At 36.9% G+C, this 25996-nt stretch overlaps 1 protein-coding gene across 2 annotated transcripts in view; it reads right to left on the reverse strand.

Moving 5' to 3' along the window:
- LOC106883124 (BBSome complex member BBS4) overlaps positions 1 to 25996 on the reverse strand; it is a 60371-nt gene that overhangs the window by 30606 nt on the left and 3769 nt on the right. For both annotated transcript variants that reach the window (XM_014934019.3, XM_052972513.2), the window contains exons 2-9: positions 24728 to 24836; positions 22786 to 22929; positions 19117 to 19228; positions 15217 to 15289; positions 13109 to 13162; positions 9866 to 9993; positions 8547 to 8601; positions 5683 to 5904 (exon numbers count right to left, since the gene is read on the reverse strand). In XM_014934019.3, the coding sequence (XP_014789505.1) occupies positions 5683 to 5904; positions 8547 to 8601; positions 9866 to 9993; positions 13109 to 13162; positions 15217 to 15289; positions 19117 to 19228; positions 22786 to 22929; positions 24728 to 24836 (897 nt within the window). The remainder of the gene's footprint in view (positions 1 to 5682; positions 5905 to 8546; positions 8602 to 9865; positions 9994 to 13108; positions 13163 to 15216; positions 15290 to 19116; positions 19229 to 22785; positions 22930 to 24727; positions 24837 to 25996) is intronic.

Below are 25996 nucleotides of genomic sequence, written 5' to 3' on the forward strand. Positions count from 1 at the left end.
CTGTGTGAAAAAGTGCCACACCCTAGCGGTTGAAGGAACCTGTGGAAGAGGTAGACCCAGAAAGACCTGGGATGAGGTGGTGAAGCACAACCTTTGAACATTAGGCCTCACCGACGCAATGACTAGTGACCGAGACCTTTGGAAATATGCTGTGCGTGAGAAGACCTGGCAAGCCAAGTGAGACCTTTGCCAGGAGTTTAACCAGCCCACTTATGCCAACCTTTTCTTCATTGGACACTAAACTCTGCTTACGAAGAACTGTTGAAGCAAGTGAAATCGAAATCGAAATCGAACCAAATTCGTTGTCTGGCACCCATGCCAACCTTTTCTTCATTGGACACTAAACTCTGCTTGTGAAGACCTGTTGAGGCAAGTGAAATCGAAACAAATTTGATGACTGGTACCCGTGCCAGTGGAGCGCTAACAGCACCATCTGAGCATGATCATTGCCAGAGCAGCTGTCTGGCTTCTGTGCTGGTAGCATGTAAAAAGCACCATTTGAGCGTGATCATTATCAGCGTTGCCTTACTAGCACTTGTGCCGGTGGCACGTGAAAAAACATTCGAGCGAGGTTGTTGCTAGTGCCGCTGGACTGGCTCCTGTGCAGGTGGCACGTAAAAAACACCATTTGAGTGTGGCTGTTGCCGGTACCACCTGACTGGCCCTCGTGCTAGTGGCATGTAAAAGCACCCACTATACTCTTGGAGTGGTTGGCGTAAGGAAGGGCATCCAGCTGTAGAAACTCTACCAAATAAGATTGGAGCCTGGTGCAGCCATCTGGTTTGCCAGTCCTCAGTCAAATCGTCCAACCCATGCTAGCATGGAAAGCGGACGTTAAACGATGATGATGAAGAAATACATATTCTTAAAAAGTCAGTTGAAGAAGTGTTATGGTAATTTTGTTTTAATTAGTTTGACCTTAAGTTTTAAGTAAGCATTACAGAGGTTATCTATATTTTGCCTTCAGATAAAAAAAATCAGATTTTTCCACCATCAAACAGATATCAATATTGCAAAGATAAAATACACTTTTGTTTTCTTAAGTGGTTGGGTAAGTGATATGGATGTAAACATTATAATTCTTAATTTTAAAGACAGTGATATGAGGTTGCTTATTGACAAGAAGAATGTACTTAGAATATGTTAAGTGGTTTCAAGTAGTGCAGGAAATATAGTTGGCAGTGGAGGCTTAGGTCTCGTATCAAAGGTTAAATCTATTGTGATTATCATTCACAAGTTTTATATTACTAGAAGAGTTGTCTATAAAACAATATAAAGGAGGAAAAAAAATATGTTAAGCAGTTTGCTTTGCAGCTAATGCAAATCTAAGTGTAACATTTGTCATGTGGTTTGCTAATTGCTTGAGTTGAGCCGGTCAATTATGATATACTTTAAACGTCTGAGTTGCCATTGTTGAAGTGGATGGTATTATTATTGTGGTAGTAGTGTATGTGTGGAATGTTGTTGCTGGCTTTGTGAATAAAAACTGAAGCAAACTCATGAACATTTAACTGTGATATTCATTACTGGACATAATGTATTTGGTGTTGGCTATTTACAATTATCTTTTATTTTTTACTTGTTTCAGTCGTTAAGACTGTGGCCATCCTGGGGCACTGCCTTGAAGAATTTTTAGTCAAATGAATTGACCCCAGTACTTATTTCATTTTTGAAAGTCTGGTACTTATTCTACTGGTCTCTTTTGCTGAACTGTTAAGTTATGAGAATGTAAGCACATGAACACTGGTTGTCAAGTGGTGGTGGGTGACAAACATAGAAACAAACACACACGCAAACACACAATGGGCTTCTTTCAGTTTCCTTCTACCAAATCCACTTACAAGACTTTGGTCAGCCCAAGGCTATGGTAGCAGACACCTGCCCAAGGTGCTACATAGTGGGACTGAACCCAGAACCATGTGGTTGGGAAGCAAGCTTCTTTATTTCATTATATAGGTGATGGTTAGTAGGTTTGACTGAGGGCTGGCAAGCCAGAACACTACACCAGGCTCCAATCTGATCTCACAAAATTTCTACAGCTGGATGCCCTTCCTAACACCAACCGCTCTGAGAGTGTAGTGGGTGCTTTCTATGTGCCACCGGCATGAGGGCCAGTCAAGCAGTACTGGCATTGACCAAACTTGAATGGTGCTTTTTACATGCCACAGTTACAAGAGCCAGTCAGGCAGCACTGGCAACGATCACGCTCGAATGGTGCTTATTATGTGCTCCCAGCATGGGACCAGTCAGGTGGCACTGCTATTGACCATGGTCGAATGGTGCTTTTTATGTGCCACCGGCAAGGGTGCCAGCCAGGTGGTACTGGCATCGGCCACGACAATGACTTCACATGACTCAACAGGTTTTCAGAAGCGCAGTTTATTACCCAATGATTGAAGGGTACTCTTAAATGGGCTGGTTATGCTGCACTGGCATAGGCCACGGTTACGGTCTTATTTGGCTTGCTGGGTCTTCTCAAGCACAGCATATCTCCAAAGGTCTTGGTCACTTGACATCGTCTCCATGAGGCCCAATGTTTGAAGGTCGTGCTTCACCACCTCATCCCAGGTCTTCCTGGGTCTACCTCTTCCACAGGTTCCCTCCACTGTTAGGTGTGACACATTTTCACACAGCTGTCCTCATCCATATACAACACATGACCATACCAGCGCAATCGTCTCTCTTGCACACCACATCTGATGCTTCTTATGTCCAACTTTTCTCTGAGGGCGCTTACACTCTGTTGTGTATGCACACTGACATTACACATCCAGCAGAGCATACTAGCTTCATTCTTTGCAAGCTTACGCATGTCCTCAGCAATCACAGCCCATGTTTCACTGCCCTGTAGCTCTCACTAACCACTCATCTATCCCTACTTTCCACATTGACCACTAAATAAGAGATCGGGGGACCATGTCAAAGGCTTTCTCCATGTTGATGAAAGCCAGGTACAGAAGTTTATCCTTGGCTAGGTATTTCTCCTGCAGCGGTCTTACCAGAAATATAGCATCAGTGATGTTTTTCCCTGGCACAAATCCAAACTGCATTTCATCTAAACTAACTCTCTCCATAATTAGTTGGTCTATGACTCTCTCCGTTACTTTCATTGCTTGATCCAACAAATTGATACCTCTGTAATTATTTGTATCTAATGCATTACCTTTACCTTTGTAGCAGTTGACTATGGTCCTGCTACACTAGTCATTGGGTATGACTCCTTCCTGTATCCCCTGATTGACTATATGGGTGACTAGACTATAACTGACACCGCCAGATATTTTAAGCATTTCTGTGGTGATTCCTAATGGGCCGGGGGCTTTCCCTGTCTTCATGCCCTTAATTGCTTTATTTACCAAGATACTGTCAATTCCGATAGCTGGTCCCCATGTTGGATCGACTGCTTAAATGTTCTAGTGCCAGTTTATCATAAATTTCACAAGAAATCACACAGATTTCTTTCCCTTTGTCTCATGGTAAGTAGATAAGGATTTTGTTTTTTAGTTTTGTCAATGCTTCATGTTGCACCCTGGTTAAGTTTGGAATCAAAACGTTGGAAATAGACTTCTTGTGGTTGAGTTCTCGGTTGGTTGGAGGTGGGAAGAGTGGGTGGTCTAGTTGGTACATGGGAAATTTGCTGAGTGTGTTGTTGCTGTTCTTTATTACTGACAGCCATTTGAGTTGGTAGGCTATTTGGAAAAAAGTAAGATTTTCTCGTTCAGCTGTTGGCTCAAGATAAATTTAGGGCTCAGACCGAGGAGTTCTAGTTCTTTATGGGAGAGTGACCCACTCAAGTTTGTGACTAGGGGTTTCATTGTTGATGGTGTGCTGGTGTCCTTGATGTTAGGGTTATCTTGATTGGTGGACGTGTCCCGTTCATCTGTGTTGGTGTAATAGGCCGAGTTATGGTATTTGGTGCAAAGCCACAAGAATTTAAGTTTCAGGCATTTCTTCACTTGGTCGAAGCAGTGGTGATAGCATTGATCAATAGCTGCAGTTGTTCTTCGGAGTGTAGGTTCTGGGCTGACGTGATGCTGGATATTATTTCAGAGAATTTGCGTATGTGCTCATGGAGTTGGTGATGTAGATAGTGTATGATTTTTCTAATGGTGAATGTATGTATGTATTTCAGTGATCGTCGAAGGGTAAGGTTACGGAAGCACATGGGTAAATGTATGTTCCTGATGGTGTTGGGAATTATGTTGTTTTTTTAGGCAGTGTTTTAACATCCACTTTTCCATGCTTGCATGGACTGGATGTAGTTTATCACTTTTTCAACTCTATCCCTCACTTTTTATCAACTCTTGCACTAATCGGTTCCTACTCCCCTGTTTCCTGCTATATTTCCCTGTCTTCTCTTATTTGTCATCTTCATCATCCCGCTCTCTTTAGTTCCTCCTCAGGGGTTGGCTTTAGGAAGGGGACCCAGTCATTGAAACCATTCCAGAATAGACATTGGTATATGATGCAGCCCTCCAACTCATCAGACCCCATCAAATTGTCCAGCCTTTGCCAGCATTAAAGCTGAATGTTAAATAATGATGAAGATGATGATGATGAAGATGATGATGATGAAGCAGAAGAGGAGGATGGTGGTTCAAGACCTGAAATTTGTAGTAGAGGAGCATAGTTAATTGGAACTATGCAGAATACGACTATTGATCACTGAAGTATAAAACATGAAGTTAATTTACTGTGAATTTCATTAATACAGAGAATAATCATCATCATCATCATCATCATCGTTTAACGTCCGCTTTCCATGCTAGCATGGGTTGGACGATTTGACTGAGGACTGGTGAACCAGATGGCTACACCAGGCTCCAATCTGATTTAGCAGAGTTTCTACAGCTGGATGCCCTTCCTAACGCCAACCACTCTGAGAGTGTAGTGGGTGCTTTTCCGTGCCACCGGCACGAAGGCCAGTCAGGAGGTACTGGCAACAGCCACGCTCGAAATGGTGTATTTTACGTGCCACCTGCACTGGAGCCAGCGGTACTGGCAACGAACTCACTAGGAAACTTATTATCATAGTTAATAAAGTACCATGATAAACTGACTTTTTTTTGCAAAACACATGGTAAAATTAGCAAAAGAGAGTGTTTAATTAATAACTTGACTTCAGTATATTACTGATATTTGTACTTATTATATATTTTGCAAAACAATGAGCCAGGGTACATTGAAACCACGGGATGCAGCATAGCAGATGTGAACTATTTTGGCAAATTAACTTATTGAATCAATGCAAGTATTACTGGACTGTAAGTGAATGAACAGACAATGAACTGTCAACGGTCAAGGTCAACCAGTTCAGTTTGTGAACTACTACTGTTACGTGTTGTCATGGCATGCACAGATGAGATATTTCAGGTAGTGAAAGATTAGTGTGACTAAAACTCAAGGTAAATGTTCATGTAGCATTGTTTGATCTGGCATTGAAGTGTTGCATTGGTCAGATCAAGCTACATTGGTCTGGGAAAGATGCATTAGTCTGGGCAAGTTTCCCAACAAGACAGATCAGGCAGCTTTTGAATCTGATACAGAAAGAGATAATAAAATATGAATTTTTGATTCATAAATAAATTAAAAAAAAAATATGGTTACAAAAACTCTTTTGAAACAGACTCTGCTCTATCAAACTTTGAAAATAAGCAAGAATTAAATAGCGTTTATACTTACAGCCACATATTTAGCTTTTCCAAAGAAACACATAGCAATATTATTCCATAAAATGGCACTTTCAGGCATAGAACAAGCCACAATTCTATATTTAGTGAGAGCAACATCAAAGTCCCCATGACTTTGCATCATACTTCCAGCTGCTAGAATAGCTTTTATGTGAGTTGGATCAAAGCTCATGGCATTACCAAGGCTTTCACAGGCTTTTTGAAACTCCTTAATCTGGATCAGATACAAAACGAACAAATAAATAAGCAAAAAAAAATACACATTATAGGAACTGACATAGTTATCATCATCATCACCATTGTTGTCGTTGTCATCAACAACAACATCCACTTTTCCATGCTTGCATGGATCAGATGGAATTTTCTGAGACAAATTTTCTACAGCCATGCTCTTCCTGTCACAAACCCTCACATGTACACTTTTTCACACAAAGAGTTGCTGAAGTATGGAACAAACTGCCGGCATCAGTTGTTAGTTGTTGGAGCACTGCATCCTTCAAAACTTCCGTGCTTCCTGAGATTCGCCAACACTACACCTGATTTTCTCCCCTCCATACACACACAAGCATGTATGACTCATTCACTGTTCACTTTCCAGACATTTGTACAATAGTGCATATGCTTTATGTGCACTTTTGACAAGTTGTAGTGCACCTGAGCACTGTATACAACAATTTCATTATTATTATTATTTTATGATAGTATTTCCCCATGGCAGACCAGTTTTCCATGGAAGATTGGAAATAAACAACACTGCTTGTATGAGAGGGTGCTCATCTACAACCATCACAAGATGTCAAGACATAGGTACACACACACACACATATGCGTGCACGCATGTGCACACACACACCTATAATGGGCTTCTTTCAGTTTCCATTTATCAAATTCATTCACAAGGCTTTGGTTGGACCAGGGCTATAATAGAATACACTTGTTGAAGGTGTCACACAGTGAGACTGAACCCAAGACCTCATGGTTGGGAAGTAAGCTTCTTCTTAACCACACAGCCATGTCTGCCCTCCTTCTTGGCCAAACAGTAGATCAGAAGTTTACCTTGCTACAACCATGCATTTCTAGATTTGATCCTACTGCATGGTGTCATGAGCAAACATCTTCTACTGTAATTTTAGGTTGACCAACACCTTGTGAGTGAAATTTCAAAGGTGGAAACTGTGAAACCCCTGCCCCATTATCATCATCATTCATTTTTTCCATGTTGGCATGGCTCAGACAAAATTTACTAAGAGCTTTTCTATGGTCAGACGCTCTTCCTGTCATCAACCCTCACTTATTTCAAAGTAATATACTATTCCCACCTTGGTTCTTCAAGCAATGAACAGCTCAATGACTGGTCTTGTTTTTATGACAGATTGTAAAACAAAGACTTTGTCATATAGGTGACATAGTTTTTATGCAGTGTGCAAACATCATGAAGACAATGGGAAGTCACAAATATACTCATATGCTTGGCACATAAAATACACCATTTTGAGCATGGCCGTTGCCAGTATCGCCTGACTGGCCTTCGTGCGGGTGACACGTAAAAGCACCCACTACACTCTCTGAGTGGTTGGCGTTAGGAAGGGCATCCAGCTGTAGAAACTCTGCCAAATCAGATTGGAGCCTGGTGTAGCCATCTGGTTTCACCAGTCCTCAGTCAAATCGTCCAACCCATGCCAGCATGGAAAGTGGACGTTAAACGATGATGATGATGATGATTATATACATATATAAGCATATATGTATATTTACACACATGGCAAGCTTCATACACTTTCATTTTCCAATTCCACTCACTAAGCATTGGTCAGCTGGAGACCATTGTAGAAAGCACTTGGCCACAGTAACATGCAGTGGTATGTGTGTGTGTGTGTGTGTGCATATATACATGTATGGTGTATTCTTGTGTGTGTGTATATATATATATATATATATATATATATATATATATATCTATATATATATACATATATATATATATATACATAATAATATTATTAGGGACAAAATCCAAAATTACAGGTAAAAAACTCAATTAAAATCAATTTATAAAAAATTAAAATTAAATTGAGCCTTATAGATAAAGTATATATATTAATTTTTCTATATGTGATAGTGGATTTTCATCGATGAGTTCTTGAAAATTGGTTATTTTCCCTAAAACTATATATATATATACATATATATATATACACACATATATATATATATATATATATATATATATATATATAGGCGATGACTACTGACCGAGACCTTTGGAAATGTGCTGTGCGTGAGAAGACCCGGCAAGCCAAGTAAGATCGTTGCCAGTGCCCCTGGACTGGCTCTTGTGCGGGTGGCACATGAGATGCACCATTTTGAGCGTGGCCGTTGCCAGTACCGCCTGACTGGCTCCCGTAGGATTTTCGAGTGAGATCGTTGCCAGTGGCCCTGGACTGGCTTGTGCGGGTGGCACATAAAAGACACCATTTCGAGCGTGGCCGTTTTCGTGCGGGTGACACGTAAAAGCACCCACTACACTCTCTGAGTGGTTGGCGTTAGGAAGGGCATCCAGCTGTAGAAACTATGCCAAATTAGATTGGAGCCTGGTGTTGCCATCCGGTTTCACCAGTCCTCAGTCAAATCGTCCAACCCATGCTAGCATGGAAGGCGGACGTTAAACGATGATGATGATGATGATGATATATATATATATATATGTATGTATGTATGGTGTGTATGTATGTGTTTGCATGCATATGTGTGAAAGTGAGTGTGAGTGTGTGTGTGAAATACACATAGTCATACATTGGCAGATACAAACACACACTCCCACTCTTCAAATATATATAGAAAGATATTGTCACTAACCTCCATATATAGTAATCCAAGAAAAGTAAGAAGTTCAGTATTTTCTGGAAATATTCTACATAAATAAAAGAAATAACAAAAAGCAACACACGTGAGAATTTTGATGAGAAAGACTATTACATAAAAATGACAAATCAGTACTGATCATGAGAGTTACAATTATTTCACAGTGTATGTTTGTCTGGGAGAAACAGTATTTCAAAGACAGTATTGTAATAGTTTTGGCATCCTCCTCCTCCTCCTCCTCCTCACTGCCACCACCATCATCATCATCATCCTTCCCCCCACCATTCCTCCTCCCCGTCATCACTAGCATCCATTTCTATGCTGGCATGAGTTGGCTGGATGGTTTGGCAGGAGCTGGCAAGCCAGAGAACTGTGCCAAGCCCCAGTGTCTGCTTTGGCAGTCCTTCCTAATGCCAACCACTTTTACAGGGTTAGAATATGCAGTAGAAACTAATAGCATCTCTTGCAAAATATTCAATAATTCTCAATGCTTTCCAGAAGTGCCCATCTCTTGTATTCGTTTTAGTATACTGTTACCATATAAACTTCTGTATTACATTTGTTTCTTTTTCCAAGTTTTAGCTTAGAGGAACTTTGGATGTTATTGCTAAAAGGGCAAACAACCACATTGTTTTGGTGTGTCATTTCATAATAGCTGCATATTTAATTGCAAGAGCTGTGCATATTGGCGAAGTCAGTAGACACAAACTGATCTCTTCATATGTCTAAACAATTTTTTAGTTTCAGAGGCTCAGACATGTTCATATGGTTAAGAAGTTTGTTTTGTAACAATGTGTTCTGGGTTCAGTCCCACTGTACAACACCTTGAGCCAGTAACTTCTTTCATAGCTTCAGGTTGATCAAAGCTTTGAAATGTGGAAACGGAGTGAAAATGTGTTTCTATCCATGAAAGGTTGACATTAACTGTTGTCCAGTTTACTGCCATCTGGCCTTTGGTTATTTGTAGCAGAGTCTCTTCTGTTGCATGTATTTAGACCCGATTTCCAGCCAGAGGCTAACTTCCTTTGCTGCAACTAGTCATAATTTTCTCATGAGCCAGACAAAACTTACGGAGACAGTTTTTATATAGCTGGATACTCTTCCAGTTACCAATCCTCAAGTGTTTTCAAATGATACACTATTTCCTCTAGTCCTTTAAACAACTCAATGACTGGTCTTGTTTTTATGGCATACAAACAGAAGCATTCTGACAGACCATGAAAAAATTCTGACTAAACCATAAAGCTATATAGAATTCAGATGAAATATATGGATGGTAAGTAAACAATAAATAGTGCAAGGCTAGAACTTACTCAACAGCTTTGATGAATACTTCAATGGCTCGTTCCACATTTCTTTCCAGCATGTACACTTTTCCCAACATGATAAACGATATTTCATGATGCTTGTGAGTAATTGCAGTCTGGAGAAATTCTTTGGCCTAAAATACATCAAAATGAAAACACTTTTCATGTCCATTTTTCCATGCGTACACAATAAGACTGTTTATTTGTTTTGAGTAATTAGCTTTCACAGTTGGATTGTCTTCCTACTGCTAAGTAGTTAAACATGAAGCAGGAATGAAGCTTTTCTTTTTCTTTTTCCTCAGCAGGTAAACTAGAGCAAGCAAAGTTTAGGTACCATGATCTAAGATACAACACAGTGACAGGAGTAAGAACTGAACTTATGCCCTAATGGTCATATAGCAATTGTGCCTTATAAAAATATAGAAGGAATTTTGAGCCCAAAATAGAGCATCTGCATGGTCACTTGAATGCACAGACACTCAATAATTTATGCTGAGAAACAGCAGCTAGATCTCCCACAAACCATTCCCAACCATCTTACAAAAAAGCAAAAAAAAACCCACACTTTACATGATATGGATAATATAATGCAGAGAACACAATGAGTGAAAATATGATTGGAAGTAAGATGTTTTGTTCGTTCTCTAACATAACATGTCATTTGTGTATTATGTGTATAATTTTGTGGTCACCAGTTTCATCATTTCATATATATATATATATATATATATATATATATATATATATATATATATATAATTTTTGGGAAAAAAAACCATGAGTTTTTTTCTTTATGGGGTTTTTTTCACGCTGACTACTTGATGAATTCTTATAAAGATTTTATCCTATATTATATTATATATATATATATATATTGAGTGGTGTACAATATCTGTACACCACTTCTAACACACTCTCTCACTCTCTCTCTCTCTCTCTCTCTCTCTCTCTATATATATATATATATATATATATATACGTGAAGTATATTTGCCACTTAAATGTGGTTAACCACTAAGGGTGGATGCTACTGTAGCTTGTAGCCCCATGAGGACACCTCCTCCAGCTGGCTATTGACACACTTTCTGTGCCCTATCAGTATTTGCAAAGGGAAGCAATCCTCTCCATCTTCGACCTGATGTGATATGCATGGACCCGTGTTTCTAGGTATTTACACGTCATCAGCGCACGACAATCACCGGTCTTCGATGCGAAGGGGTCCCAATGCAAATACACATATCCTTTTTCTAGTGATGAAAAGTCACTGATCTTGAAAAAGTGTAAACAAGCAATAATAAATCTCTGAATGAGGTATAAACAGTAATGAACCAACTGTATTCAAGTTGTGTTCAGAATTAATGGAAAAGCTGCAAGGTTTGCATTACTGGAGCAACTCTAAATTTATCTGTATGTCTAATTTAAATGTAATAACTTGTAAATAAAATGCTGCTCCTCTGACTAATATTGTTAAGTGGACATGTTTGTTTCTCTTCAAGCTGAATTATCATTTCATTTTTCATTTAAAGCTACATCGTTTTTTTCATGCTGATGCAGGTCTCATAGTTTCTTAATATCTGCCACTGTCTTTTGTCTTACACCCAATCACATTGCTTCGTCACCTGTCATACAGAGCAAAGAAATACCAACCAACTTGTGCATGTCTTACAGCAATGGTTCTCAACCAGGGTTTATATGGCCCCGATGGTTCATATAAGAGTTGTGGGGCCCACATAACAAAATAGTAAATTGGGGATCCACAATAGTATTTTAAGGGCCCCAAAGTACCCTTCAACGTTAGGCCTCATGGGGGAAGTGACAAGTGACTGAGACCTTTGGTGATATACCATGCTTGAGAAGACCTGTCAAGCCAAATGAGATGGTAGTTGTGGCCAATGCCAGAGCTACATAAGTGACACCTGTGCTGGTGGCACATAAAAAGCATCCACTACACTCTTGGAGTGGTTGGGATTAGGAAAGACATCCAGCCATAGAAACCGTGCCAAATCAGATTGGAACCTGGTGCAGCTCCCCAGCAGGGCCAGCTCAAGGTACCAGCAACTTGGGCAGTTGCCCAGGGTGCCATGTACTAGGGGACGTCAAGAAGGGCATGACAAAGACAAAAATTATACTTGTAAGGGCACTGAAGTTCAGCTTGCCAGGGGCACCAGCAACCCTAGGGCTGGCCCTGCTCCCCAGCTTACCAGTTTTAAGTCAAACTGTTCAACCCATGCCAGCATGGAAAACGGACGTTAGATGATGATGATGATGATGATTATGGCTAGAATACCTTTCATCAAAGATCAGCTTCATCAGGGCTGACCTAGAGCTGAACAACAACAGAGACATGCAAAATACATTTCTAAATATTCAATAAAGAATGGACATTTGATATTTGGAAATAAAATGGGTAAAAAAAGAAAAAAAATGTTTTTAATCCGGTTTTATAAAAATGTATTCTTTGAGAACAATCCTATTATTTTCTTTCTCCACCATTTGTTGATGAAGATCATGTTTGATCAACAGAGTTACCTGCTCCTGAATTAATATCTAAGCAGCTGAGCATTCCACAGACATGTATACCGTTAATATAATTCTTAGGCAGAATTAGTGTGGTATGATGTGTGACAAGGCTGTTCTCTTGAATTACAGATACAATTCACCTGGAGGGCTTCTTTCCATTTAGCCAAATTCACACATAAGCTATGCGTTAACCCAAAGTTACAGAAAATGACATTTACCCAAAATGCTATGTATCAGGATTGAACCTGGGACTCTGTGGTTGTTGTGAAGCAAACTTCTTAATTATTCAGCTATACTGCACCTACAATCCTAGTTTAATGATAAACTGAGGAACATAAAGAAAACTTGTTAATTTTTATATTTTTGATTTTAATAAAGAATAAGATTTGGTTTTCATTCTTTATTAAAAACTGCCACATCTCTTTTTGGATGTAATTTGTTATGATTGTCATAGTGTGCTAGAAAGCTTGCACAATAGTGATTTTTGACAGCCTTTTTCAGTGAAAAACCTACAAAATTTGGAGAAAGAGTTGTTGAAATAGCAGTGAAATCTCTCTCAAATCACAACTTACTTTCTTAATAAAGATGCAGTACACATTGGCTAATGTAACCCTAGATACACAATGTCTAAAAAAAAACAAAGGGATGACCATAGCAAGAATGCCTCTGATCATAAATCTGTTAGATCATGGCTGAGCTGCAGCTAAACAATAACAATGAGATACTCACCCTTTCATAATCCTTTAGGTGCATGTAACAGATCCCAACATTGTGTGCTATCTCCTGGTAAAATAAATATAATACATAAATATATATTTATGTATATATGATGCTGAAATATCTAGTTAGATGGGTGATACACAAGTTATGCACATAATCAAACAGGTAATACAGAAAAGAGTAATACTCAATGACGAGTGTAGAAATAAATAAAGCAAGCAGAATCTGTGTTAGATGTATAATGTTAGTGTGCATGAACAATGAAACACAACTGAGCTGAGAGAAAATCTTGATATAAGAGGTATCAGAGTAAGAGTGCCAGAGAGGTGTGCTGGTATGAACATGTGATGTAGAAGGAGGGAGAATGGCAGCTGTATAAAGCAGGATTCTCAAAGTGGATGGAAGGTGTAGAAGAGGGAGACCTAGGAAGATATGGGACGAATTGGGGAAGACTGATCTTAAGGTGCTGATCTGCACAAAGGGGATGCCAAAGGACCACAGTGATTGGTAACATAAAAAGTTAGATAAAATCTGTTCCCTGGTACAAACATGGTCAAACAAATATTGTAGTGGCAATGATGGATGCTGGGTTATATATATGAATATATGTGGGTGCATATATATATATATATATATATATATATATGCATATACGTGTCTCGAATGTCTTTTCATGTGCCACTGGCACAAGTGCCAGGAAGGTGCATATATATATATATATATATATATATATATATATATATATATATGATATAAATAAAGTTAGATAAGGCCAGTTTATGGGATTACCCAGGGTCTCACGTCCATAAAGCATTTAGCTTTGTGGCTTATCATCAGATCCCAAAACCTGTTGGCTTAAGGACTCTCTAGCGAGTGGCATCCTTTTGGGATTTATGCTTTACTAACGATCTCTCTCTCTCTCTCTCTCTCTCTCTCTCTCTATATATATATATATATATATATATATATAAAAATCAAAATAAGTAACCGGATGTCTAGTATTAGTGCAATAAGACCATTTCAAGCAGCTCTATTTAATTGAACAATGCAAGCATGATAGCAATTTAAAATTATGTAATGCTTGCTTTGTTCAATCAGATGGAGCCACTTGAAAGGGTCGTATTGCACTAATACTTAACATCCTGTTACTTATTTTGATTGTATTCACCTTACTTTGGACTGTGTGGATAATACTGGACTGACGTGGTGCCTCAACTTAAGTACCTAATTCAAATGAATCTTAATTATTTCTGATATATATATATATATATATATATATATATATATGCATACACATATGGGTATGGTTGTGTGTGTGTGTGTCTCACTACACTCCTGTTAAGCCTCTATTTGCTTCTCCCCAGCTTCTTTGGTACCTTCTCCCCTCTCATTCATCTCTGTTGCTCATCGATCCCTAATACTCATGCTTTCTACTACAATCACTCATCTCTCCTACTCCCTATAATGCCATCCATGTAACCAGAGATAGTATTGAATCTAAGCAACTCTCTTAACTGTCTGACAATTATCTGTTCTCCTACTCACTGCACTATGCTGCCTGCATAGCATGGGACAATATTGGACTAATAACCTGTGTCTATTCTACCATCATTTTATTTACCATAACTTTCTCTTCCACCAAAATGCCTATGTGTGAAGGATAATACTGGATCACACTTTCTGTGTTACCAACAATCAATTCCCCTCTCTGAGACTATTTGTCATTGGCATTAATCATTCTGCTTTAAGAGGAAAGCACTGTATCCATGGTCTTTGCAGGCCTGCTGAGAAGACTGAAACTAATGTAGTCACTGTTTCTCTTAAACAGTTGCAAGTTGATAGCTGCAGAATAAGAAGGAAACTTCTGAGGAGAGACATTTTGTGTAGGAAGGACTGCAGGAAAGGGAATCGTGTGACCTGGGGAGGCTGTAGACACAGTATGCAGTTATGAGAAGAGGAGAAGTGAATGGGGAACAATTTTTCTTTTCTATCTTGATGCTTGTTTTATCATTAATCACTCTAAGACAACCTACTTGTAGAAATAAGACAGACTTATAGCCTTATGATATTCAGTTTTGATTTATTGTAATAAGAAGGGAAGTTATAAAATTGATTACCCAATCCTTTTCACTGTATTTTGCAGCTTCTTGGTAAACACCTATCGCAGCTTTGTGTCGCGCCAACAAGAATCTAAAAGTAAAATAGATATATGTCAGAATTATGTTTCATACTTTTATCAAGTCACTTGATCAAATTATGATGAAACCCCCAGGTATAGTGGCTTATTTCTAATTAAATACTTCTTGTGCATGTATCTCACTAGGAAGAGGGTATTGCTAGTCTCTCTTCCTAATACAAAACTGAACTGCATCTCATCTAAGTTAATTCTTTTCCAGATGAGTTTAATTGTATTATCATCATTTTACATTAGCTTTCTCAGCTTGCATAGGTAGGATGGTTCTCACAGTGTCTCTCCTTTATCATGCCACTAATACTAGAGAGATTGTCTTTAGCAGGATTAAACAATATTATCTATCCTGTAAGTTGTTGTTCACAGTTACTGTCCTCCTAGAGATATTGCAATGCATATATATCCACACCCATCACCAGCTATTATATGAAAGGAACATAAGATACATGAGTATGATTTGAAGGCAATTTGGTTGCTATTTCAAACATGTCTTTGTTTAGTCAATAAGCATTTTTCCCTATTACATAAATACAGGAAAACATTCCTTGAGAGTCTTTTTTAGCTGTGCATCTAGCATAAAGTAATATTAATAATGCAACATGAAAGCGGTGAGCTGACAGAATCATTTGCACGCCAGGAAAAATAAAATGCTTAGCAGCATTTCTTTCATCTGTACATTCTGAGTTCAAATTCTTCCAAGGTTAACTTTGCCTTTCAATTTTTGGGGGTTGATAAAATAAGTACCAGTTGAACACTGAAGGAGATTTGTCCATAATGCAACAAAACTTTTTTAAAAGGCAAATCTATATTGCTTAATTTAATCAGACTTGTATCATCCAAAATAGTTCCCTTCACAGCCCCTCTCAAATACAAAGGACATCCAAATAAAACTCTTTATTGATTGTTTGACTATATGGAAGAAACCCATGATGAAAAATGTTCTTCCACAAAAAAAAAAAAGACATTTTCTTTACATCTGAATGACTTTGATACTTTTTTGTCTGGCAGCATTATAGCTCAGTGGTTAGAACATCGGGTTCATGAGGTAGTGAGTTTGATTCCCAGACTGAGCTGTGTGTTGTGTTATTGAGCAAGACACTTTATTTCACGTTGCTCCTGTTCACTCAGCTGTAGAAATGAGTTGCGATGTCACTGATGCCAAGCTGTGTCGGCCGTCGCTTTTCCCTTGGATAACATCGGTGGCATGGAGAGAGGAGAGGCAGGTATGCATGGGCGATTGCTCGTCTTTCATAAACAATCTTTCCTGGACTTGTGCCTCAGAGGGGAACTTTCTAGGTGCAATCCTATGGTTATTCATGATTGAAGGGGATCTTTACCTTTTACCCTAACAATGATCCAACTACTGTAATAACTGCCTTTTCTTTTTGTTTCAAAATTGTAACTATACATCCATATCTTGTCATCTTGTCAGAAAATTTTTTATCAACATTCAAACAAATAAATCCTGACTGTTCATAATACTCTTCTCTTTCTGTTTGCATGTCAGCAGAGATGCAGCACAAACTTTGCAGCAACACAATGCATTTTCCTATTTCTTTTTTCAAGTTATGCGGCATAAATTTTTACAGATCCCTATTTCTGAAACTTCATAGGAAGTCAGGCAATGATTTTTCCCAGATCAGAGCAAACACATTTACAATATGATCATTGCTCATTGTCATGAAATGTTCATATTTGGGATAACTGTCTGTGGATACTGTGCATGTGTGTGTATCTATATCTACTGGCAACAATATATCTACACACATGCACACACACACACAAACACTTATTTATAAATAGACACACTTATTTATAAATACACAGACACACATACATATACATCATCATCATTTAACATACTTATATACACACACACATATAGATACATATAGATGTATACATACATAACACACACACATATAGATACATATAGATGTATACATACATAACACACACACATTACATACATACATAACACACACACAAATATACATACATATATTTGTATGCACATAAATAAATGATTCATTCAAGAGTAGATTTGCATTTTTCTGACTATGTTCATATTTTAACATGCTTTGTACTAATATCTTACATCTTGTACAAGAAAGCTGTCAACATTAAGTGAAGAGAATTGACTGCAGCTGAGAGTCAAAAGTGAGTTGATTTGATTTGGAATTATGTATGACTATTTGCTGTAAGAAAAAAAAGCTACACATAATTAGGTAGTATTACACTAATATTTCTAGTTCTTAATAAGAAAAGCTATGGATAAAAATACATATTTTTATGTAATTTTGTAAATCAGTATATTTGCCATATGATGTTATTAAATACAAAGAAACCTGTCTCTCTCATGTTACCAGAATAAATTATTGTTTTTGATTAAAAAACAAAGCCATGACTATGAAAAGGAAAAAGCAGAAAATAGTAAGTGTGTTACAATGTTTGTACTTTACACATAACAGCTAAATAAAGAGGGAAAAAAAAAGTCTTTCAAGTGAGTCACTGAATGCTTATGGTGTTCTCAAGAGAATAGTTATAATAAAAGGTTTTTTCACATGGGCCCAAATTTACTTTCATAAATATTGGTTTCTGACAAGAGAACAAGGTGGCACACCTCAGATAGAAGAATGGGAATGGTTGATTATATTGACCTACTATTTGGTTGGTATTCATTTTACCATCTCATAAAGGATGAAAGGTGAAGTTGACCTCGGTTGAGTTCGAACTCAGAAGAACATAAAAGGATACAATTAAATACTGGAAGGCATTTGAGCCAGTGGTTTACCAATTCTGTTAATCTATCATCCTTAATCTCATTAATTAATATTGGTTTTAAATTTTGGCACAAGGCCAGTAATTTCAGGGGAGAGGTTAAGTCAGTTACATCCACTTCAAGGTTCAACTGGTACTTATTTTGTTGACCCTTGAAAGGATGAAAGGCAAAGGTAACCTCAGGGAACTTTGAACTCAGGATTTAAAGACAGACAAAATGTGGCCGAGCATTTTGTCTAGCATGGTAACGATTCTGCCAGCTCACCACCTTATCTCATTATTTCATATTTCAAATTTAGGCACAAGGCCATCATGTTTATGGGAGGGGGTAAATTCATTACATCAACCCCAGTGTTCAGCTGGTACTTATTTTATTGACCCTGAAAGGATGAAAGGCAAAGTCTACCTCAGTGAAATTTGAACTCAGAATGTAAAGACAGATAAAATGCTGCAAAGTATTTTGTCCAGCATGGTAATGATTGGGCTAGCTCACCACCTTATTACTTAATATTAAGACATCTTTTCGTATCTTTATCCTTTATCTCTTACTTGTTTTAGCCTTTTGACTGTGGCCATGCTGGAGCATCACCTCAAGCAGTTTTAGTCAAGCAAATCAACACCAGTACTTATTTTTTTAAAGTCTGGTACAGATTCTATTGGTCAAGTTTGCCAAATCACAGTTATGGGGATGTAAATAAACCAACTCCATTTGTCAAACAATTGGTGGGGAACAAATAGACACAAAAACACACACATATATATACAAGGAGCTTCCACACAGTTTCCATCGACCAAATTCACTCACAAGGCATTGGTCAGCCTAGAGTTATAGTAGAAGACATTTGCCCAAGGTACCACACAGTAGGACTGAACCCCCAAACTATAAGATTGCACCTATGTATGTCAATTAAGAACAAAAAATTCCATTTTCCTTTTGTGCAAATTGGAGAATACACCCAAATATCTGGATTCTAGGTGGTAGATTAAGGCACATGCTAAATATTTTAATGTGTCATATTTAGAAATGTAATTCTGAAATACTCACAAAGATCTTGCCACTTGTTTTAAATTGTCCGGACAATGAGGGTTTAGAAAAACACAGTTTTGGAATAAATCTAGACTCTCTTGAATTTTTCCTTCTTGTCTGAGAATCAAAGCTAAAAATAATCATAAAAAGATTACATCAACATCATTGTCCCCACCACCACTACCACCTCCTCCACCACCATCATCACCATTATCATCATCAATTTTACATTCATGCTGGCATGTGTTAACCAGGTTGTTACAATCTGAGTCAGTTCTTATTTGGAGTTATTGCTCTCTTTGATGGGTAGAAGGACATCTTGCTAAAAATATTCCACTTTTTGGCATGGTTTCTTTGGCTGGATGCTCTTCCTATTAGCAATTTTGTTATAATGTGTACTAAGCAGATTTTAAGATGGTATCAACATTAGAGTGGTTGACATGCTTGTTTATATTTTATTTACAAGGTGTACTGGCTACAATGGCCCAGTGGTTAGGGCAGCGGACTCGCGGTCGTAGGATCGCGGTTTCGATTCCCAGATCGGGTGTTGTGAGTGTTTATTGAGCGAAAACACCTAAAGTTCCACAAGGCTCCGGCAGGGAATGGTGGCGAACCCTGCTGTACTCTTTCAACATAACTTTCTCTCACGCTTACTTCCTGTTTCTGTTGTGCCTGTAATTCAAAGGGTCAGCCTTGTCACACTGTGTCACGCTGAATATCCCCGAGAACTACGTTAAGGGTACACGTGTCTGTGGAGTGCTCAGCCACTTGCACATTAATTTCACGAACAGGCTGTTTTGCTGATCGGATCAACTGGAACCCTCATCGTCATAACTGACGGAGTGCCAACCACCACTGGCTACAATATATCATGGCAACAGTATTATTGAATTTGTCTTGCTTGAGCCTTGCAAGATGAAAGAGTCATTACTCCTCTTTGACATGATTAAGAGGGGTGAATGGAAGAGAGTGGAGACTGAGAGTATGATGGGGAGGGAACAGTGGAGTGAGAGAGTATTACAGGAATCAGAAGTGGAAGAAGTACAATGTTGGAATGGGAGTGTGATGTGAACAACAGTGATAGTACAATGGATAGAAGGAGTCGAGTGGAGAGGATGAGAAGGGGAGAGGTGAGTGGGAAAAAGTAAATGACAGGAAGTGATAAAAGATGAGAGGGTATCAAAGAGTCAGAATACAAAGAGCACAATGAGGTTCAATACAAGGAGGAACGACAGGCACAAACACTGATATATATATATAGTTAAAAGAAGAAAATAAAATGGTGGTAAGGAAGTTAACAATTGTTTATTATTAACAAATTGGTCATCTTTGCTTCTTACAGCCGTTTCAATTAATACTCAATAATTTAATTACAAGTTTGTATATTAAATTTGCGTTTATATGACATGAGCAGAATTTCATCAGAGGAAAAAAGATGTACCTTGGGATGTTATATTTGAACCTATCAATTCATTTCAGCAGACTAAATATTACGGTTTATGACTTGTATTATCATATGCTAGGTTGAAGGGTTCACAGATTGATTAGAATATGATTAGGGATAAAGTAAATAAAACTAGAACAATAAATAAAGTAAAAATAGAGATGATTGAGGAAATATAAATATAAATAAGGTAAGTTTATAGTTATTAAAAAGAATAAAATATTCATTTATAAGGTATAAATAAAATTATACAAATTTATATATGTATATATATATATATATATATATATATATATAAGTTATATATTATACTCGTTTATTGTGCTTTTAATTATTAATTTTTCTATATGTGATAGTGGATTTTCATCGACGAGTTCTTGAAAATTGGTTATTTTCCCTAAAACTATATATATATATATATATATATATATATATATATAATACAGAATGGGACAAGAACACAAAACATCCAGACAGTTAGGTGATTCAAGAAAGGGACAAATCATCCAGATAGATGATACAAAGAAAACACGACACATGCTCACACACATATATAACAGGCTTCTTTCAGTTTCCGTCTACCAAATTTACTTGTAGTTTGGAAGCAAACTTCTTACCATATTGCCACACCTGTGACAACCTTCCTTATAACGTTTGCTTCATCATACTCGCATGGTGGGCATGCCTATTCAGCATTGCATGTCATTAATTATCATGAAGCTGAGTGATTTTCTTCATGAGGCTTAACCTGTAGTGAAGACTAATCTCAGTCTTTGTTACTTTGTCCTCTTCAACAGGTTCCATCTACTTTGAGTACCATGCATACAGCTGTCATCTTCCCTCTGTATCATGCTTGTACCATTGTAAACTTCTCTCTTGCATACAGCATCTGATTCATCATATATCCAGTTTTCTTCTCAGCTCATTTGTATTACATTGGTCATATACGCTAACATTACATACCTATATGCATTTATTATTTCTATTCTGTAAATCTTCTACATTCCTGGTTTATATTTCTTTATCCTGTTTGTACATAAATGTCATACAATCTAACCTCCCTTTGAGAAAGAAACTCTTTGTTAATAGCTGTTGTAATAGTACCCATAACCTTTTCCATCTCACTTTTACTATGCCTACAATAATTCCGAAACACGTACCACCACAGTTAATTCATTCATTCAGGAAACAAAAGCTAACAACTACTTCTCAGGAACTGTCAGGTATTTAAGGAAATCTCTTTTACATGTAGTAGTCTTATTGCATTTGTACATATGTTATATAGTTTACTTTTGCTGTTAACTTGCCTGTGATCCCACTATGCCTCTTGTGTGTCTATAGATTACACTGGGTACATTGTATGAAGTTCCTGCTTATTGAGCATAGCCACATTGTAGATGGTAACAAGGTACTATTTCTTTTCTTCCTGCTAAAACTTGGGTCTTTGCTCAGTTTACTTTAAGTCTTCTTGATTCCAGGTTTTGCTTGCAATTCTAGAACTTTTTCCCCTCTAAATCTGCTGCAGATCCAGCTGTAATATCTAAGTTGTCAACAAATAGGAGTTCCCACAAACAGTTAGTCTAAAACTATTCAAGTATGGCATGGAGCACTATAATAAAAAAGACAGGGTATCTACATGCATGCTAAAATTGTTGATGTACTCATTATTAACCCTCACCTTGCTAACTACACTTCTGTAAATGGTTTGCACAGCCCTTACAAGTCATTCATTTATCTCTAATTTCTTTAGTGACTATTTTTTTACAGAGCATTGAATCCTGTCAAAAGCCTTCCTCAAACTGATGAATGATAAATACAGTGACTTGCTCTCAATCTATCATTTCTTCTGCAGTTATCTCATTAGGAAGAGGGCATTAGTATTGTCTCTCCTTTGTTCACTAACAGACAGACAGACTGAAAGTCCTTTTAACTGGAAAGCTATCTTTTACTCAAATTTTCTTTTTTTCTGGTTAAAATTAAACTATCACCATCTGATGTGATATTATGTTAATCAACTTTGTTATTAATGGATACGTACTTTTCTTCTATCAAAGTAGCTGAATAATATTCAGTACATGTACTGATATTTTTGTCCTCTTCGTTCCTATTTATTGGGAACAAAAAAGCATCAACAATCAACATCATGCCCTTAATTTATGCCCCAATTCATATATAAACTTGTGTCCATAAAACCCCAGAAATATACAAAACATAATAACCAACAATAGCAACAACATATTTACCTTCTACAAAAACTGCAAATTCACATAATCCTCCTGTTTCAGTGAGTTGCTCTTTGTTTAAAACTTTACAAGTTTCAAAATCTTTTCTAATATAATGAAGGTGAATTAGCCAGTTGCGTGATTCAAGAGCTGGTAAATCTGGGGCTAGAAAATATTGCAGATATACATGTAACAAACTTTGTACACTATATAACAAAGAAAGTACAATAAAAATATTAACACTTTATATTTGTTCATTTTCCATGTTAGTGTGGGTTTTGACTGGGAATTATTTGCAGCAAGATATTATGTCTGTATGTGCTTCCTGTTACCAACACTTATTTATCAAATAAGGTATTTGTTTTAGTCCAAAGGTTTCTGAAAGTATAGACTGACTGATCATAATGTTAACAAGGAAAGTCAGCATCACCATCAGTTCACTGAAGCAGTGACAATGTGGAATATCAATATTTCCACACATATGTTGTAATTCCAATTGATCAGATTACCTTACAAAGCATTGGTTGACCCAGGACCATTGTAAAAAGCATTTATGCAAAATGCAGCGCATGAGGACTAATCTTGAAACTATGTGGTTGCATAGTGAACTTCTTAACCACACACACACACAACACGTGTGCTTTTCTCAATGAACAAGTAAATATGTTTTGTCTCTCCTACCTTTCTTAGAATCAATTCTTTCTGTAAACTAAATTGCAACAGTATATGAGTCTCTGTTACTCCAATTCTCCGTGTTTTAAATCAATGTATAAATAAATATAATATACAGTAAAATATATATCTTATATAAATATATAACTATAATATATATATATATATATATATATATATATATATATATATATATATATATATATATATATATATATATAATATAATAGATATAGAAGATGTATATTATATATTGATAATTTAAAAATTGGATTAATTTTTAAGCCTCAACAAAACTAAAACTTCTGCTCTATTTTTTGATACCTATTATTTGCTAACCAAAGATAATGAAAACAAAGAATTTTTGTAAGCAATATCATGTATTCAATAAAATTGGCAGACTGGATGAAATGAGGCTATGAGCTAGATTTGGAACATGGGTCATAGTTTGCCAATCTTTGGTGTAGCAGATTCAGTATACTTCAGTATGTTAGTGGTACTTAATTTATTAAACTCAGAAGAAAAAAGACAAAGTTGACTCTGGTAATTATTGAAATTCAGAATAATTAAACAATGATACTGCAGAAAAGATTAATGCAGTCAACATTATTTTATTTGAAAAATTCAATATTAAAACACAAGACAAAACCCCACAAAACTTCAGTAGTTGTTTCACTTCTCCTTTGCATCATGGAAGGAGTAGTTTTATATTGTTTTTACAGCTGACTATACTTCTTGAAGTGGCAAATTGTCAGAGTCATTAGAGCAATGGATAGAATTCTTTGTAGTATTTGTTTCAACCCTCTGTACTCTGAGTTCAGATCTCATTGAGGTCAGCTTTAATTTTCACCCTTTTAGGGTTAATAAGAAAAGTATCCCATCCAGGGCGGTGGATTAAGCAAAATGTTAGAGGGTTTGGTAAGATGCTTTGCAATATCTCTTTCAGCTCCTTGAGTTCTGACAACAATGCCCAGTGCCTGCAATGAAATTGGTTTCATGCTGCATTGGCCCCCAGCTGGCAGCCTGCATAAACATTAGAGGCAAAAAGATGAGTGACTTGCATGCATGGTCCAGTTCTCCTAAAAGAACAAACAAAAAAACCTGCCTAGGCCTGCACATACCTGCAGCTGCACAGGTACATACAGATCTTGCATCTGCACAAGTATGTTCAGATGCATGACCAGCCTTCACCTACAGAACCCTTTTCCTATCACTAAACATTCAACCAAGAAATATGAGGTTATTCAAAATAATATAAGAAATTTGTGTATAAATGAGTGGCATTACTGACGTTTTTTTTGTTTTGTAGCTGGTCGATGAGCTTGTGATGTAGTTGATGATACTGAATCAGTTAGTGAACTTGATGATGCATTCACAACTGGTGTAGAGGTACCATTTTGCTGTGGATACAAATAAAATAAACCAGACATTATATAAAACAGTATTGTTTGTTTATTATATTGAAAAAAAAAAAAAAAAAGAAAGGAAAATTCAGCTTTTACCCTCTTCAATCACTGTTTAGCTGAAGCTAAACAGTGGTTTAGCTTCAGCTAAATTGTGGGTTTAACTAATCATAACTGATATGAATATCAGTTATGATTAGTTAAACCCACAATTAAAGGCATTCCAGTTGCAAACATTCCATTGTATTTAACTAGGATTACCAATGTGTCTGTTCATTTTTAAGATGATAGGGTGTGATTATAGTGAGATTTGGTTGCTATATCTAGCATACATGCATGCAAATATGTATGAGTGTGTGCATGTGTTTGTGTGTGTGTGTGTGTGTTAAAGTCTTTGTTCCCACCATTGACAATGATGTTGGCTTGTTTACATAACCCATAATTTAATAGACGCAATAAGTAATAAACTCAAAAAAACAAGTACTGGAGTCAATTCCTTCGACTAGAACCTTTTATAGGCATAGCTGCAGCCCAATGATTGGAACAAGTAAAAGACAAAAGATAATGACCCTAAAACGCCTAGGGAAGGGGAAACGGGAAGTTTTGACATTCATATTTAGCCATGGCTTCCCGAATACGTAATTTAAGATGATGGCAATCTCAGTCACCTTAATTTACATATTAAGAGAAGTGACTGAACAACTGTTGTACTTAAAAAAATATTACTTTATTAATATAGTTGGATGGTTATACAAATTTGTGTATTAACTTGTAGTATTAGACACCCCAACTCCAATTTCTTCTCTACTGCCAGAAAATTGCAATAATGATTATAATGAAGATGCTGTTAATGATGAAGATGATGTTGATGTTGATATATCTATTAAATTTTATTTAGCCCGGAAAAATAAAAATTAAAATTGACTCCGACAGAGTTTAAAGGCAGAAAATAAGAACGATAACAATAATATTCATTTCGATTAACATAAAACTAATAGTATATTGCAGTTAATGCGCCGTGGAAAGTATAAACAACAAATTAGTTATCGTTGTCAAGGAGGCTCACGAAATTATATAAACAGAAATCATTCTAATGGCTTCTTGTAAAACAATTATAAAGCATTCCTGAATATTACCAAATCTATTTCTTTGATAAA

Source organism: Octopus bimaculoides, chromosome 1, assembly GCF_046866305.1.
Source record: "Octopus bimaculoides isolate indiv1 chromosome 1, ASM4686630v1, whole genome shotgun sequence".
In the NCBI taxonomy this organism is placed as follows: Eukaryota; Metazoa; Mollusca; class Cephalopoda; order Octopoda; family Octopodidae; genus Octopus; species Octopus bimaculoides.